The 16,555-nt window shown below is 38.7% G+C and overlaps 1 protein-coding gene across 1 annotated transcript in view; it reads left to right on the top strand.

Moving 5' to 3' along the window:
• Window positions 1–16,555, top strand: part of mettl15 (methyltransferase like 15) — an 89,676-nt gene that overhangs the window by 53,156 nt on the left and 19,965 nt on the right. Inside the window, exon 3 of the mRNA XM_046840881.1 lies at window positions 1,695–1,831. Coding sequence (XP_046696837.1) covers window positions 1,695–1,831 — 137 coding nt within the window. The remainder of the gene's footprint in view (window positions 1–1,694; window positions 1,832–16,555) is intronic.

The raw sequence follows: 16,555 nt of genomic DNA, 5'->3' as shown, positions 1-16,555 counted from the left end.
CCTGATTACTATCGATGCATCAGGACACATTAGTGTTCACGCTACAAATGTTATGCGACCATATGCATTGCCACCTCCGAAAATCTGATGTATGTCCCCAAGACACGTTTGACCCACGTCCACGTGTACTTAGTGCCATCCATCTGTATTTGGATCACTTGAGATAATTGTTATGATTTGAGCAGGGACAGGAGGGTGTCAGAGCCACTGCTGCCAAGTTATGCAAAAGGTGATGCAAAACAGGCATCGTGGCAGCATACTTAGGACAATTTGTTCCTGTGCATTACCCACGAAGAGTCAGTCACTACATGAACAGATCTGTACACCCTGACCAGAACAATCAGTTCAGTAACTTACAGGCCTCCGTCACAGACACAACACCAAATCATCTCCAAGTCAAGGTTTAGCCGAGGGAGACATCAGGAGTCTGGAGGGAGAACCAAGCCTATTGTAAATGTGTTCCTCTACAGGGATTTTACTTTTCAGTGTCATTATAATAGCTGGAGTGTCTCTGTAACATGAGGTTTACAGGTAGTGCAAACGCATACAGGAGTATCTCTTTAAACCCACCAAAGCTTTTTCAGCAGGAGAGACCATGACTCATACATTGACTTTTTCGGAAAAGAAAAGAGGACAGCATGTCTGGAGTGTTTGAGTGCGAAAGAGAAAAGCGATAAAATGGGTAAATGCACGAATGCGGTTTGTAACCTTTTAGAGTGAGCTTTTCACACGAGTGTCCACAGCACAGAGTTGGTCATTGGCACATTTCAGATCACTTGTGAGATCAGAGCAACATGCCCATCTGAAGCACACCTACATCTCCACTGATAACGATTGTAAACATCATTTTGCGATTTTGGGAAAAACATTTTAAGTTCAGTTGTGCTCCTTTTTGGGGTTTTTTGGTTGCTTTTTTTTTTAATGCAACCACTTGGACAGAATTTACCCAGGGATACTTCCACTTTACCAAAATAGAATTCACTTAATCAAATTCAAAATGGACACAAAGATCAATAAAAACCAATATCTATTTAAGACACTAAACACTCATTGAGCTTACTCACTAATGACATGCCTTTGTCTGTGATACCTTTAAACCTTTTCTCAGTGCTTGAAATATGGGTCGTTATTAGGCAACATGGTGAGTTAGAGGGTTGTAATTGTGAGTAGGACAAGCTTTTCTAACCTTAACCCCAATGAACCCCATTGGCAAGGTTTCCACTTATTTCTGGCCATCTAGTTTGTTCTTGTAGAAATTCTAAATACTGTATATAAAATTTAATCCAGTGTGTTCAAGACAAGTCCATCACTGCATACATACATAGTATTAATGTATGTAATGTAGCATACTGTAACCGCATACTGACTTAATTCTAGATCCACCTTTACCCAGACCAGGGCTAGGACTTGTTTTCTTTGAATTAAAGCCTTTAATGATGTTAAGATTACAAAACACATGTATTTTGTAACCACTTATACCATTAAACCACTTATTATGGTAAGAATTTGTTGGTTGAGGCTGTATTTCCATTGTTCCTCTGAAAAGTTAGATGTCTCAGGAGGACATTGCTATTGTTAGTGCAGTTACAATGGTGTTTAAAAGATTTCATACTGATTATAAACATGATTGGATTTACGGCTCCACCGTTACCTCACTTTACATTTCATTGATTGTCCTTTTTTCCTTGACACAGGTTGTCTTAGATATGACTTTTGGGGGTGGAGGTCACAGCAAGGCCATCCTGAGATCGGTGCCAGGTGTGACCTTGGTGGCTGTGGACCGCGATCCTGTGGCATTTGGCTTTGCGCAGCAACTAGCAGAGGAATACCCGTGAGTTTATTATTTTTTTTTTTTTACTTCCCATTATAAAAGTTTTACTAGTTGGTATGGCATCTTCTATTAGCTTAGTCTTGATAAAGAAACTAGTTGAAATATCATATTTTAGACACATCTGTTATCATTGTAGTTATCTATATTAACATAAGCCATAATTATTTATTTATTTATTTTTTTTACATATGTTGAGACCTGCACTTCCATCTTGTATATGCTGAACAATCACATTGCTGCGACACTGAGAGCTTTGAGATAGTTCTGCTAGTTTGAGAAATGCTGAGGATTTGATTAAAAGCCGAGCCGGTAAGACCGGAGCTGCTGTTTGTGTATTCGAGATTGGCATTGCATTTATCTTCTTTACTGAACATAGACAGACCATAAGTCTTTTGCTTGTCTTCACACCCACCCAGAGTCTTCTTCCATCTTCTGTGTATATCACTTAACTAGCAGCCAGGGTTGCTGTGTTTGCAGAGATTCAGAAACCCCACTCACACCCACGCTCAGTAGAGAAGCCCCGATGCCTCATTTGTCAATGTGGGCCTAAGGCTTCAGTGACAGGGAGAGACGCTGCCACCCACGCAGGTTCTCCCTGCTTTCAGCTCGGGGGAAAGGATGATGATGAGAGAGAATGAGAGAGAGAGAGAGAGGAGAGGGAGCTGATGGGAAGAGAGCTGGCAAGAGAGAAATAGTGGTTAATAAAGGGGAGACAAGAAAGAGAAGGCGTTCAGCCTCGTGCAGGCGAGGGAGTATATGAGGGTGGATGGAAATGAGATGTTCCTGATTCTGCAGCGTGGGTAGAGAGCCTTCTCTTACGTCGATGCTGGGGAAACCTGTCTCAGGGGAACTGCTGCAGCTACAGGAACACGTGAAACAAGCAGGTGGGAGGGGGGAGAGATGAGAGAATATTATGACAAGGTGTTCCATCAGCAGCTATGTATACCGTGACAATTGGGCCTCAGACTCCCACTCGTGCAAGGAGTGAGAGGAGCTGAAGAAAACTAGCAACTCGCAAATGTACGCAGGCCTGTTTTACACAGCCCACACACCCCAGTGTTCTTCTTCTTCTTCTTCTTCTCTTCTTCTTCTCTTCTCTTCTCTTCTCTTCTCTTCTCTTCTCTTCTCTTCTCTTCTCTTCTCTTCTTTTCTCTTTCTCACTATTGTCTTCTCTTCTTTTTCTTACTCTATTGTCTTACTCTATTGTCTTTCATTCCTTTTCCTTTAGGTTCCTTCTTTTTCTTGACACCCCTCATATTTTCTTAGACTTTCACCTTTTCTTTTCTTTTCTTTTCTTTTCTTTTCTTTTCCTTTCCTTCCTTTCCTTTCCTTTCCTTTTTCTCTTTTCATTTCCTTTTCTTTTCCTTTTCTTTTCACAATTTCATTCACTTCCCTATATCTCTTATTTTGTCCTTTTCCCATCCATTCTGTCTCTTCTTCTTCCTTCCCTTTCCCCCCTCATCCGTTTATCCCTTTATCCATACGTTCCCCAAAATAATAAAACATTTTTTTTTACCTTACCTTAATCTCTCTTCATTTTTTCCCTTTCTTTTTTCCTCTTTCTCCTTCCATGTACCTTTCTTACCTTCTCCTCTTTTTTTCTCTCTGTTAGCATGCCCAGTTCTTTCCACACTCACTTCAATTCATCCAGGACAAAGCATCCTTACTGAGATTTGTACAGCTTGATAGATTTTTGACCACATGGTTATATTTTTCTTAATTAGACTCAAAAGCACTTCACACACACACACACGCGTCAGAGATGACAGTACCTTCTGTCTCGAGCCACTTAAGCAGTTACTAAGGTACAGTGTGCGTGTGTGTGTATGTATACGTGTGTGTATATCATGGCCACGTAATGTTTTTGTATATGTGATGAATACATGGCACATACCCAATATAACTAATGTAGCTTCTGAATAAATACAGCAACAAGGCTTATACTAGTGTTTCATGATTTGAAATGAAATAAAGCCTTTTCTAGCAGCTCAGATTTTCAAGGTTGGGGAAAAAAAGAAACTTGTTAGAAGAGTTCAATGTTCTAACAATCAAACCGGTGTCAGACACGCTCTCTATAAAGGCAGTGCACCCCAGCTCTTTTGTGAAATGGCTTTGTCTGCACGCGCGCTCGTGATTGTGCGTGTCGGGTCTGTATGTGCCTGACAGGACTTGTTCTGTAGTTATTTTTTGCCAGCATTCCCCTGTTGAAAGCAGTCAATCAGCATCTCGTCTTTGACTGCAGTTATGCAGCGGTATGCGTTCGGCATGCTTGTCGAAGCGGACATTTCTACTCGCACATATTTTATTAATGAGTAATAATCCTACAGCAGGCTCACCGCATACAGTGTACACACAACGTATTCGGTTTGCCGTCCATGAGCAAACATCTCTAATCCCCTTCTCTCTGTGCTCTCTGACACGCTGGCTGCGAAACGAGAAATGAATTTGAGGACAACATTTATGGATTGCTGTTGTTCAGGTGGTCAGGGGTCACGTTGTATTATGCAAGCAGGAAATTGTTGCTTTTCGATTATTCAAAGTGGACACTTAAGCATGCATCCGGCTTAACAGCTTACAACGAAAAGCTTCTTTTGTCATTTTTTATTTTTTTTTATGCAAAATTGTTGACGACAACAGACTTATTCTTAGGTTGGTTTCGGGCAGTGGTGGACAATTACGAAGTCAATGTAATTCATTATTGTACTTAAGTAGCTTTTTTGCATATCTGTACTTTACTGCAGTATTTTCATTTGAGGAGACTTCACTACATTTCAAAGACAAATACAGTGGAACGTTTGATTGCGAACTTAATTCGTTACGGAAAAGAGCTCGCAATGCAATATATTCGTAATGCAAAGCAACTTTTCCCATAGGAAATAATGTAAACTCAGATAATCCGTTCAACACGCACCCAAAAAATATTCATGTAAAAAAAAAAATTTAGTTGTATTTTAAAATAAAACAGGTTCCCTGGTGGTCTAGTGGTTAGGATGCGGCGCTCTCACCGCTTCGGCCCGGGTTCGTTCCCCGGTCAGGGAACCAACCCCAGCCATTAGGGTTGCACAAGCCTTAGTGCCGGTCCCATGCCCGGATAAATGGGGAGGGTTGCGTTAAGAATGGCATCCAGCGTAAAAACATGTGCCAAATCCAACATGTCAATGGTCCGCTGTTGCGACCTCTAACGGGAGAAGCCGAAAAAAAGTTAACAAATTAACATGCACTTTGAAAGAGTCATTGCTGGCATGAGGGAGACAAGTGGGAGGAGAGGAGAAGGGGGAGGAGGGTTATTGCTTGGAAGGTGAATTTCCTTCCATTAGAATACATGTGGTCTCAAGACGAATACGCAGGAAGCTGACCTGAGCTTCCGTTGTTTTACGCAGTGAGAGAGAAAGAACCATCGTCTCAGTTGAGCGTGAGCCGTTAGCGTATTGTTTGCATCATGCTCTGTGCAAGTTACATTTTTTTATAAAAATGTTTGCTCGTCCTACAAAGCATTTGTAAAGCATGTTACTCCTGATCCAAGGTTCCATCGTATCTTACTTTTTACTACATTTAGCAAAATTAATAAATGTAATTTGTTACTGAACTTTTTCGCATATCTGTACTTCACTGAAGTACTTTTATTTTAACTTCACTACATTTTAACAAGCCACCAATCAGGGTAGAGCACGCTCTGTTTTGAATTTGGTTTGATTGCTGCTAGATGGTATCTACTTATCATTAACATACAGTTCAGCATCAGTATAACAGCAACCAGAATATTTTGAGAGTAATAAATGATGAAAGAAACACCTGAGTAGAACTTGGCACAATCTAACTTGTGATTTTTTTTTTTTTAATTGTTTGAAAAAAGAAGGTTTTTGGGCTCATGATAATTTTAATGGAAATTATTCAGTGTTTCACTCATTATTATCATTCTATTAATAGACTGGTGTGGTAAGAGTAACATTAGAGTCTTTGCACTTAAACTGAGTTGATAAAGAAAGAGTCTTGTGACAAAAATGATAATAGGAACATTATAGCTGTAAGAAATCATATAAATCTATAAAGGCAAATACTTTTGTACTTTTACTCAACTGAAAGTTTAAAGGGGGCACTTTTATTTTAACTGGCATCATATTTTACCTACTGTATCTTTACTTTAACCCAAATGCATGGTTTGTGTACTTTGTCACTGGTTATGGGTGACTTGGTTTACTGCTTTGCAAATGAATGTGAATTCACAATTCAATGTATTTCTTATTGTTTGGGCTGGATAGTGGGGTGCTGGGCTTTTGGTGGGTAAAGGTGTTTTACTTGTAACCTGTACGTTACAGCTCTGTGAAGTTCTTTCTTCCCATTTTGACGTGTTGCTGGGAAGCTGGGGTCGGAGCACAGGGACAGCCATGGTACAACTTTCAGAGGTTTAATGGCCTTGCTCGAAGGGCTCCAGAGTGGCAGCTTGGTGATAGTGAACCCCCAACCTTTTAATCAGTTACCCACAGTCTTAACCAATGAGCTAACATCTTTCCATTAAGGTAGCTTAGCTCAAGAGAAACCTTGATTTGAGTTTCCAGAAATGCTGAAATCACGAAATTGACCTTTTATCAAGATGATAAACTAAAGAACAAGTCATTCCTATAGTGTATTTTAGAACGTGTGCATCTTTCATGATGGCAGAGAATTCTGTGTTTTTTTTTTCTGACATTGTGAGATAACCATTTCTGAGCATTTGTGCAGTTGTTTCAGGTTGGGGAACATAATGGACGGTCGCAGAACTTCAGTGCATGTATGAGTTTCTAAAACATGCCCAGGAGAGGGATTTGTTTAATGCTTCATGTATTTGATAGAATTGCATTTGGCTGAATCAAGCGCAAATGATAGTCTGGAAAAACAATCAACATTTTTTTTTTACATATTTCCAATGCACTACATCTATTCTAACAGATCCTCTACCTGGTGAGGTCATTATACATGAGTGACATCTTAAAATGTGGAACTAGGGATAAACAGGCTATGTGTGAAAACAACTGAGAGGAAAATAACCCAATTTATTAAGGACCAAATGCAGTCAGTGGTGGATTAAGTACAGAAACCATGTAGTTGAGTAAAAGTAGGGATACACTCGGTAAAGTGTGACTCCAGAAACAGTAAAAGTTCTCCCTTTAAACCTTCACTTAGTAAAAGTACAAAAGTGTTTGCCTTCAAATGTACTTAAGTGTTCAAAGTACTATGATTTATTATGGCTATAATGTTCCTATTATTTTTGTCACTGATCTTTGCTTAATCAACTCAGTTTATATGAAAAGACACTAATAGAATATTAATGAGTCAAACACATTGATATTTATTAAAATTATCATGAGCCCAAAACCTTCTTTTCACCTTAAAAAAAATCATGCAAATTAGATTCTTTCATTATTTGTTCCTCTCATGTTTTGCTTGCTGTTGAACCGTTTTCAACTTTATCTCAGTGTGCAAAGAGACGTTGCTGTTTTCTACTGCCAGAACCAGTGTGGGATCCATTCGGGCGAGATGCATTCTGGTCTAACTGTGCACCTTTTTCTTTAAATGACATCAGCAATGTGGGTTGCACAATTATAAATAGACGAGTCCTTTAAAGCAATTAAAGTGCTTTATTTGGAGCACACGTGCATGCAATGGCATATGTTCTTACAAACACGTATTCTCGATCTCCAATGATATGTGCGCGTTTAATGATCTGAAATCTTACATGAGACTAAGAAGTTCATCATTTCTGATTGATGTGCAAGGGCTTTGCTTATTCTTGATAATTTTGCGTATTACCAGAGCTGTGGAGAGATGTCGAGACGTTGGCGCTGAACCTGACGCTGAAATAAAAGGGAAAGGAAACACTCTAGTAGTGTAGGAAAGCCATGGACATGTCAATGCTGAAAGGACTCTTAAGAAGCTACAGCATCAGTGACCTTTGCTTGTTGCACTGTCGGTGACACATGGGTTTTTGATAATGTTGATAATGGATGCATTATGGGTGAATAAAGAGAAAGTCGCCTTTTGAAAGTCAGCAGCTTTGCTCCCGCCGATTACATGTGCGTCATTTACTCGATCTGTACGAGTTTCAGTCAGAGTTTGGGGCCTCGCAGGTGGTTTTGATGTTGGTAGCAGACAAAAGCGCCCATTGCCGTGCTGCCCACTCTCTCTGTACCACTGTGAGTTGTGACACGCTGCCTCCCACTCCTGCTGGGTTGCTAGGCACTCTTGTCATTCCCAGGTATTGCGCAAAGCATTGATACCCAATAGGATCTATAAAGAGCCACAGGATCTGCACGTATATCTGTCAATGAGCTGAGCTTTCTCAATAAAAAAGGCAGGACTTCAGAAAAATCTTCTAAAAACTTCTGGAAAGTTCTGCAATTGGTTGAAGACTTTGCAATAGTTCAGCAAGCTAGCTACAGAGACAGCTCGTAAAATGCCAATTTAATCTTCTGGACTATATTTGGATGAAAATGTAAATAATACTAATTCTAAGGCAATCTACCACAAAGTTTTTCATGTGGATTGACAAGCAATGCCCAGCTTTGAAAGCTTTCTGTGCACTAAATCTCAGTATAATCTCTGATCATAATCAAGCAGTTCTGAGAGTAGATATGGCAAAAGACATGTAGGCACTTACTCAGTTATCTTTCCTCTACATCGTTCATGCAATCTGCAATCAAATTCAAGTATGTTTCAATATTGTAATAGAAAATCCCCACATTTTGAATTCGGTCTTCATGCCGGGAAAGTTCTTTGTATTCGGAGTTGGGTTATGCATATGCTTTTCTCCCACACCCATGTTATGTAACATGCCCATAATTTTTGCAAATTCAAATTTAGATTTTTGCTAATTCAACTGTTCAAGTTGATCAAATTCAACTAGAGCATACAACTAACATACAAATATCACTACACACAGATATGTATTGTTGTTCATAATAGATATACAATTGCAGACACAACTAACCAACCAGCCATAACATCAGATTACTGACACGTGAAGTAAATAACATTGATTATCTATCTAATTACATTTGCACCCTTCGGTCAGTTCCTGAAGTTGATGTGAAATAGATGCAGGGAATATGTTTTTGCTTTCATAGGGTTTTGCATCCTGGAAACATCCACCAAGATCTGCTGCTTTGTAGAAGCTCTGTTCCGGTCACCTAACCATCATTATTTGCTTTGCACAGATCTTTACATGTGCCTATTTTTCCTGATTCAAACTTATCACCTTTAAAAACTGACTGTTGTGTATAAACCACACCTTGATAGGTGCCACTGTAAGGAGATAAACAATGCCATTCACTTCACCTGTCATTGTGTGTGTGTGAAATTCTTTATTTAAACATCACAGCAAAGCATTTTGTATAAAATCTCAACCAATTCTTTGTCATTCCATAATTCTGTGATTTCAGAACTATACAAAAATATACATTTTCCCTGCATCACTAGCCAGCTCTCATTTAAACACTGTTATTTATATCACGTGTTTCTGAATAAAACTGATGTTCTGAACTAATAATTTAAGGAATAGAACACTACCAAGTCACATGTTGCCATGGTCACTAGTACAGTGAAAAAGTGTGGATTTTATGACTACTGGCTGTGTGTGCGTGTACACACGTTTCGGCCTCTCACATTGTCAAATTAATTACATCCAGCCATTTATCAAATATCTCACATAATGTCATTTGGCATAATGCCTGCATAGACGTGTCATAAACACTAGGCTTTAACAGCCATGACAGTGTGTGTCACGACAAGCTGTGTCGTTGTCATCAGACATTTAGACGCCATCATCTTCAATCAGTGACAACAGAACAAACTTTATATGCTTGAAATACATGTCCTGTAATATAATACTGGCATTTTGTACTACGCTTGATTACAATGAGTAATAACTTAATTATTCAATTCGTTAATAAAATCGTTTTGCGTGATCCAGAAAACTTTGCAAAGCAATTGAGGTGCATGACAAGTACATAGCATTTCCTTTTTTTAATACTGTTTAATCATCAGTGTGAATGTGTCGTGCCAACTGCTTTGTGTTTATTAGAGAACAGTACAGGGTGCTGGGGCTGGATGTAAGCCTGGGGATTCTCTTTTTTCCCCAATTTAATCAGTGTTTTTTCTTCTTTTTTTTCTCAGTTATTGATCTGCCAGTTGCAGGGCATTTCACAAGGTTTCCTTCCTTGGGTAAAATGAGCAATAGCTGCATAGCAGGTTGATTTTTATTTGATTTATTTATTTTCCTACCTCCCCACACTATCTATCTTTTGAGCTATGAAATAGACCCCAGGTAAAATGTCTTATTTTACTTCAATTAACAATTGGTATAAATGGTGCTTTAGTTTACATGCAGCAGGCAGATTTTGTTAGATTAATTAGCACAAATAGCCCTTTTTTTCAGTAGTTAGCATGAGGCAGGTTTTACTGAGTATAATAAAAATAGTAATAATAATAATAATAACAACTCACCTTGGTGTGGGGAACTTAGCGATGCCTGGCACACAAAGTGACATACAAATGAATGGCCATAAAGGTACTCGCAAATTTACATTTACATTAATTCATTTGGTAGATGTTTTGGTCCAGAGTGACTTTCAGTTGAGGAATACAACAAGTGATTTATCACAAAATGGCAATAATCATGAGAAGTGCCCATTATACAAGGTTTCAGTCATCGTTCAAAATACATTCGAGCTCAGATGATTCGACTTACGATTTTTCAATCTTGTGATAGCGATACGACAAAATTGTAAAAATAGGTTGTTTTGGCAGCAGACAAATGTAGCAGTGTATGCTTCGCCCTCTACTCGTGAACCAGGCGCTTATCCATGCACCCGCTACTACATACATAACTACTGCATAGTTTATTCATTACAGTACTGCAGATTGCTCAGTTTTGCTAAATTATGTACTTTCATTTGTTGAAGTATTCACAAATTACAGTACACTACCCCATACTGATTACCAATTTCTTAAGATTCCTGGGTAGGCTAGGCCATGTCTCGACCTGCGATATTTACAGTTTACGATGGGGTCACTATCTGTAGTAAAAGTTAGGACAGGAAAGGATCAAAGATGATAAGAGGCAGATAGATGTTAACTAAAAGTTGCTTCTTAAAAAATTTGGAGGAATTCGACTGTCCGGATGGGGGTTTTATTCAGAGCAAAATTTGACCTGACAGAGGAACATGGCTTATATTTAGTCAAAATGTTCCTCAGACCCTCCCCAACCAGTTTGCCCAATTTCATAACTTTTTACCAGACAGTTCTGGCGTGGACAATCTAAAAATACGACAAGGTAGAATAATAATAGTGACACAATATAGGGATTTTAGTATATATGTGTTTAAAAATTCACCTAAAAGAAATTACAGAAAAATGCCTGACTCTAACTTACCACAACACCTGCGGTTGTAGTTGAAAATAAGGCTTTAGGCTCATGATAATTTTAATAGATATTAATCAGTGTTTGATTCATTAATATCATTCTATTAATAGGCTAGTGTGATAAGAGTAACCTTAGGGTCTTTTTACATGAACTTAAGTGATTAAACAAGAGTCTTGTGACAAAAATTATAATAGGAACATTATAGTTGTAATAAATCATAGTACTTTTTAAACATATGAAAGCAAATACTTTTATACTTTTACTCAAGTGGAAGTTTAAAGGGAGCACTTTTACTGGAGCAATATTTTACCATGTATATCTCTACTTTATTCAAATACTATATATACAAGTGCTAGTACTAATAACGATTGAACATCAGGACACACTAGAAAAACAATGTCAGCAAAAGTTTAGTCACAAATACACAATTAGATCTTGCTTATTGCACAGGTGTCGTCTTTAACAGTAACATCATTATGCACTAAATTCCCTAGAAGACGATGCACTAATTGCTGATGATTTGTGTGGCTTTGTTCTTGTAGGTGTTCAATGTTTACACATCTATGGTCAAAACCACTGAAATTTCCACTCAGCGTTTTATTTGGGATAATGCTGCTGATGTTTGTCTGATTACCAATTTGTAGATTAAAATGCAAATCTTTTAAATGATTTTTTTGTGTTTGAACCATTTGAAGGGGTCTGTTACAAGGCATGCCATAATGCATCCGTTTTCCGATAAATCATTCGAGCAGAGCATTTATAAAGGTTCCATTGCTCACTGACATTTTCAATCTATTATTATCAAAGTTCAAAGTTCTTGTAGGCTTTAAGAAAACCACTATTGGTTCTCTGTTGTGTCATGCTGAAGTGACTCCACATCATTTGAGAATTTTCACAGACACCAAAAGTTATCTACCTAATAGAGGTTAGAGCCTTGAGATTCTTTTTTTTTTTTTTTTTTTTTTTTTTTTTAAAACCTCAGGCCATGGTGGAAACCCTTAAAACTGTCTCGTGATAATCTCATAACCCTTTATTCTGGGAATGATGTCTGAGCCTAGCTGGTGTTCTTATTGTTTGACCAATTGGGGGTTTATATGAAGAGATAAAACCCGGTGAAGGAAAAGGCATTAAAGCTATCAGATCAGGGGCTTAGGATGCAGGGAGAAGCTTGGCACCTCTGAGGCCTTAAATTTTCTGTGTATTGTCAATGAAAAGGGTAGAGGTGGCTGCCCAAGCACTTATTTTCTATCTCTCCGAACCCACTGATTCATGGTGGGTCCCATTGTGAGCCTGTGTGGGTGAGCAGGAAAATGCCTCGCTATAGATTCTCTGACAAATTAATGAGAGAAATGGTGGGAGAGAGTAGCGAGGAAAGCCCTGGCTGTGGGTGCAGACTTGCCCTTGATCTTTCAAGCTGGCTCGTGGGCGTGCAGGCACCGGGACTGCATGGTCTAATGGGTAGAGCCCCCGGATAAAATGTGTGGGAGAGAAGGAGGACTTTTGCTCATGCCGAACAGAGAGGAGGTTTCTCTCCTCTGTCACTCCCCTCTCTCACATTTTGCGTCATGGCTCGAATGTTTGGCAAGAAGGCAAAGGATCTCTTGGTGTGCCATGTGATGGGGATCATTGCCTGATCAAAACATGATTGCCATGAGGTAAGACATAATTCCTCCCTGGTTTTGTGCAGAGATTCTCCTACTTCTTCTCCTGTTTCTTTTACTGAGCTGTGTTATCTGTTTACAAGGGTCATGCTTCATTTGCACAACAACCTACAAAATGTCACATGAAAAATGTATGGTGTCTCATCAGTCAGACAGAAGTTCAGCAAGAGGGAATGACCGAGACAGGAGAAGCAATCACAGTACAGTAAATTCACTCTTATTGTATTTTTATATTGTAAGACTCTTTTAAGAAACTTCTAATTTGAGTATATTTCCCAACCAACCTGCTTGAAGTTTATATGTAGTGCAAACAAAAATAATTTCGATCTGTAACAATCTGAATGATTGAAGATGCCAGCGTTGCCTTCTAATTTCCATTACCGTCTCTAGCAACACACACGTTAAAGTGTGTGCAAGCATTGATTCATAGTGCGTGTTGGCGTGTGCCGAATTAACTTGTATGCTGCAGCAAATCTCTTTTCCCCCACTCTATCTCTCTTTTTCTTCATGTCTCCAAGGTGATAAACAAATGGACTGTTACCTTCCCTGTGGGATGCATATTATTTGGGTTTATTTGGTTTGGTACTCTCTCTCTTTCTCTCTTTCTCTCTCTATCTCTCTCAGCAATAGTTTATGAACTGCAGTAGTCACATGCCCACTAGGACCTTAGCAACTGGGTAACCAGCTCTGCACTACAGCAGAAGTACACTTGTCACAGTGTTCTTTCCTATCCTGACTCCATGAGACTGCAGGCAGCACGAGGCAGAGTGATGCACAGCGCTGTACTTGTCTCAGAATTCCTACCCCATCTTGCCTTAATACTTTCTTCACATTTGTGCATTCATCAGATCTTTAATAAAAATGTATATCCAACTGAGGCAGAGTGCAATCCAAGCATTTAGCTGTTAATGGAGCTGAATATATGCAGTAAGTTTCTGTCAATAACCAGAAGTAGCTGCAGGATAGTGGTTTTTTTTTTTTTTTTATAACTGAGAGCTATAATTAATTCTCTGCACTACAAGCAACTGGTCACAAAACAATACAAACAGCCAAACAAGACTGTAAGGCTGTGAACATGTAAAAATATTGTAAGGCTTTCTTAATGTGTAAAAAGTATTGTTCAATAGAAACAACTTATACAATGCAACGATGTCGAGGAACTCGAAAAGAATAGAAAAAGGAAAGACAAAAAATAAAACACAAACCCTCACTCTGAGTGAGAATGCAGAGGGTGCATCTACATCAATATAAAACCAATTTTGAAAGAGCTGAGTCTTCAGTCATTTCAGCTTGTGAAAGAATCTGCAGAGCAAATATTCAGAAGCTGGACAATTCATTTTAGTGTTTTGGAAAAAACTGTTAATTGTGATTTCTGATACGAAAATCAATCTGATCAAAGCGCTTTTTTTAAATGTAAACCATTTGTTAGACCTATATATATATATATATATATATATAAAATATGACTTTTAAGGATTTCAACTGAGGTACAAAACTATGATCTTTAGGAAAACACCTTTATTTTTGTGCTACAGTCATATATTTGTAACACCACAACATTCCCACAAACACTGTTGTGTTTCAATGGCATGGTGGGTGTCTTGTAAGTATTACAAGTACTGTAAGTATTTCTTTATTTCATTCCGAATTCTGTGGCCAACTTAGGACTGGGACTCATTATTATGAAGAAAACCAAAATGTACACATTCTGCTTGATAGAAGAACTAGATATACTACTGCATTATGCACCAGATTGATCATTGCTATTCCCTTGTTTAACCAATAGATAATTTAAGTCGGCAAGGTCTAAGATGGTTATTGTTTAAACAAGGAAATATAGTCCAAATCCAGATCTTCGAGATGTTGATAAATTTTGCTTTGTCTGTGAAAGGTAGCTGACCACCATGTCTTAGTTTGTTTTCCCTAACATAGCAAACTGAGCAGTATAGTTAATAGGTTAGGAGCAGTAAACATAAACCAGTGTTTTTTCCTCCTCCTTTTTTTTTTCCGATCGGCCCAATTCATCCCAGCGCTCTACATATAGAGTAAGTGCTTTTTAATTGGAGAAGACCCTGTGCAGCTGTTGATGGTTGCACCTCAAAAACTTAGATCCCTGAAGTTACTGAGCTACTCAAGACCTATGAGGATGGATTTGGACTGTAATTAATATCTACTACAATGGCTCAGGACCACAGCTTGCATGAGCAGTTTTGCATTTATGCACCTGTAACTGCACACCTCAACCATGATGAACCTATAATGAATAGATTTTCGGTGCAACCCAGATGAGGATGGGTTTCCCTTTTGAGTCTGGTTCCTCTCAAGGTTTCTTTCTCATGCCATTTCAGGACTACTGGTTTGCTTATTAGGCATAAACTTACAATTATAAGAAACAAACTTATAGGCACTAAACCGCCATTGCCCATTGTTAAAAGTGCTATAAAATAAAAACAATTAAATTGAATTGACAGGTTGGAATGATAAGCTCTGTTTTCCCTAGGGTGAATTTTTAATGGTTCTTCATTCTAACTGAGAATCCTCTAAAGGCATGCTGAAATCTGTCACTGAGAAGTTCTCCGGTGGAAAGGACTGGTAGAATTGGGTGTCATTACTGTACCTACAGATTTTAGGATCTTCGTGATTGTTAGGTGAATCAAGAGAAGGAAGGAGGGCTAAGTTATTACTATGTATGACTTGGGTTCCTTTCCCCTACTCCTTGTAAGACTTCAAGACGTAAGGTGTGAATAGTTCCTGTGGTACAATGCTAATCTCAGGGGAGTAGCTTACTTTAAAGACATTGGTTGGGGGATCAGGCTATTTTCTGTGAGAAAACAAAGAATTACAACATAACACTGAAGAACTTTTACTCAGCATTCTGAGACTAGACTAATGGCGGCTCACACTGTGCGATTTTTTTTATAGTGCTTTGCAACTTTTGCTTGTCCGACTGTGTGAACAAGATCCCCATGTCACACTGTAGGACCTAAAGTAGAATGCCGAGAGGACGGGTCTGATCGTGTCACGGACTGATGCAAAGTTTTAACGCATCAATCCATGACATGTTTAGACCCGGGTTCTCTCACTAATGGTAGCTATCAGCAAACAAAATTTATAATGAATTTTGTTGATGACATTCCTTGATGACATTCCTTTTCCCTCTACAACTCAATACGTTTCTCTTCATGCTGTACTGTCCACCTGACTTGTTTTGAGATTTTCCCTGAGATGTTTAAAATTTATCAGGTCCGGTGCCCCTATTGGTTCTGAGTTTGACGGTCGTTGTCTGAGAAGTGACACTGCAGGAAAGAGTCTGAAATCTTCTGAAACGGGCAGAATTTCATTTGGGAAAAACATTTTAGCTGAGGAATCTTTTTTTTTTTTATTTGTCTCGGACATCCAAGTCGGGGCCAAAATCGCAGTGTGCACAACCTTTGAAGTGGAAAAGACATGGATAGGTGAATGTCACAGCATAGCAGTGGTAGAAATTGAGTTTTTGATTTGCTGGCCCAATGATTTGGTGTATATTAAGAAGTTGATGCCTGAGGTGACTTGGACACTTTTTGCCTCTCTGACACAAAACTGAAGTATCTTTGTGATGAGTAAGAATTCCATGATTTATTTAGCCAAAGAAATTGATCTTGCAGAATTCTGGGTGTCCACAAAATA

Source organism: Silurus meridionalis, chromosome 26, assembly GCF_014805685.1.
Source record: "Silurus meridionalis isolate SWU-2019-XX chromosome 26, ASM1480568v1, whole genome shotgun sequence".
In the NCBI taxonomy this organism is placed as follows: domain Eukaryota; kingdom Metazoa; phylum Chordata; class Actinopteri; order Siluriformes; family Siluridae; genus Silurus; species Silurus meridionalis.
Note: the sequence above shows the minus strand (reverse complement) of the source record. Positions and strands in the feature narration are given on the sequence as shown.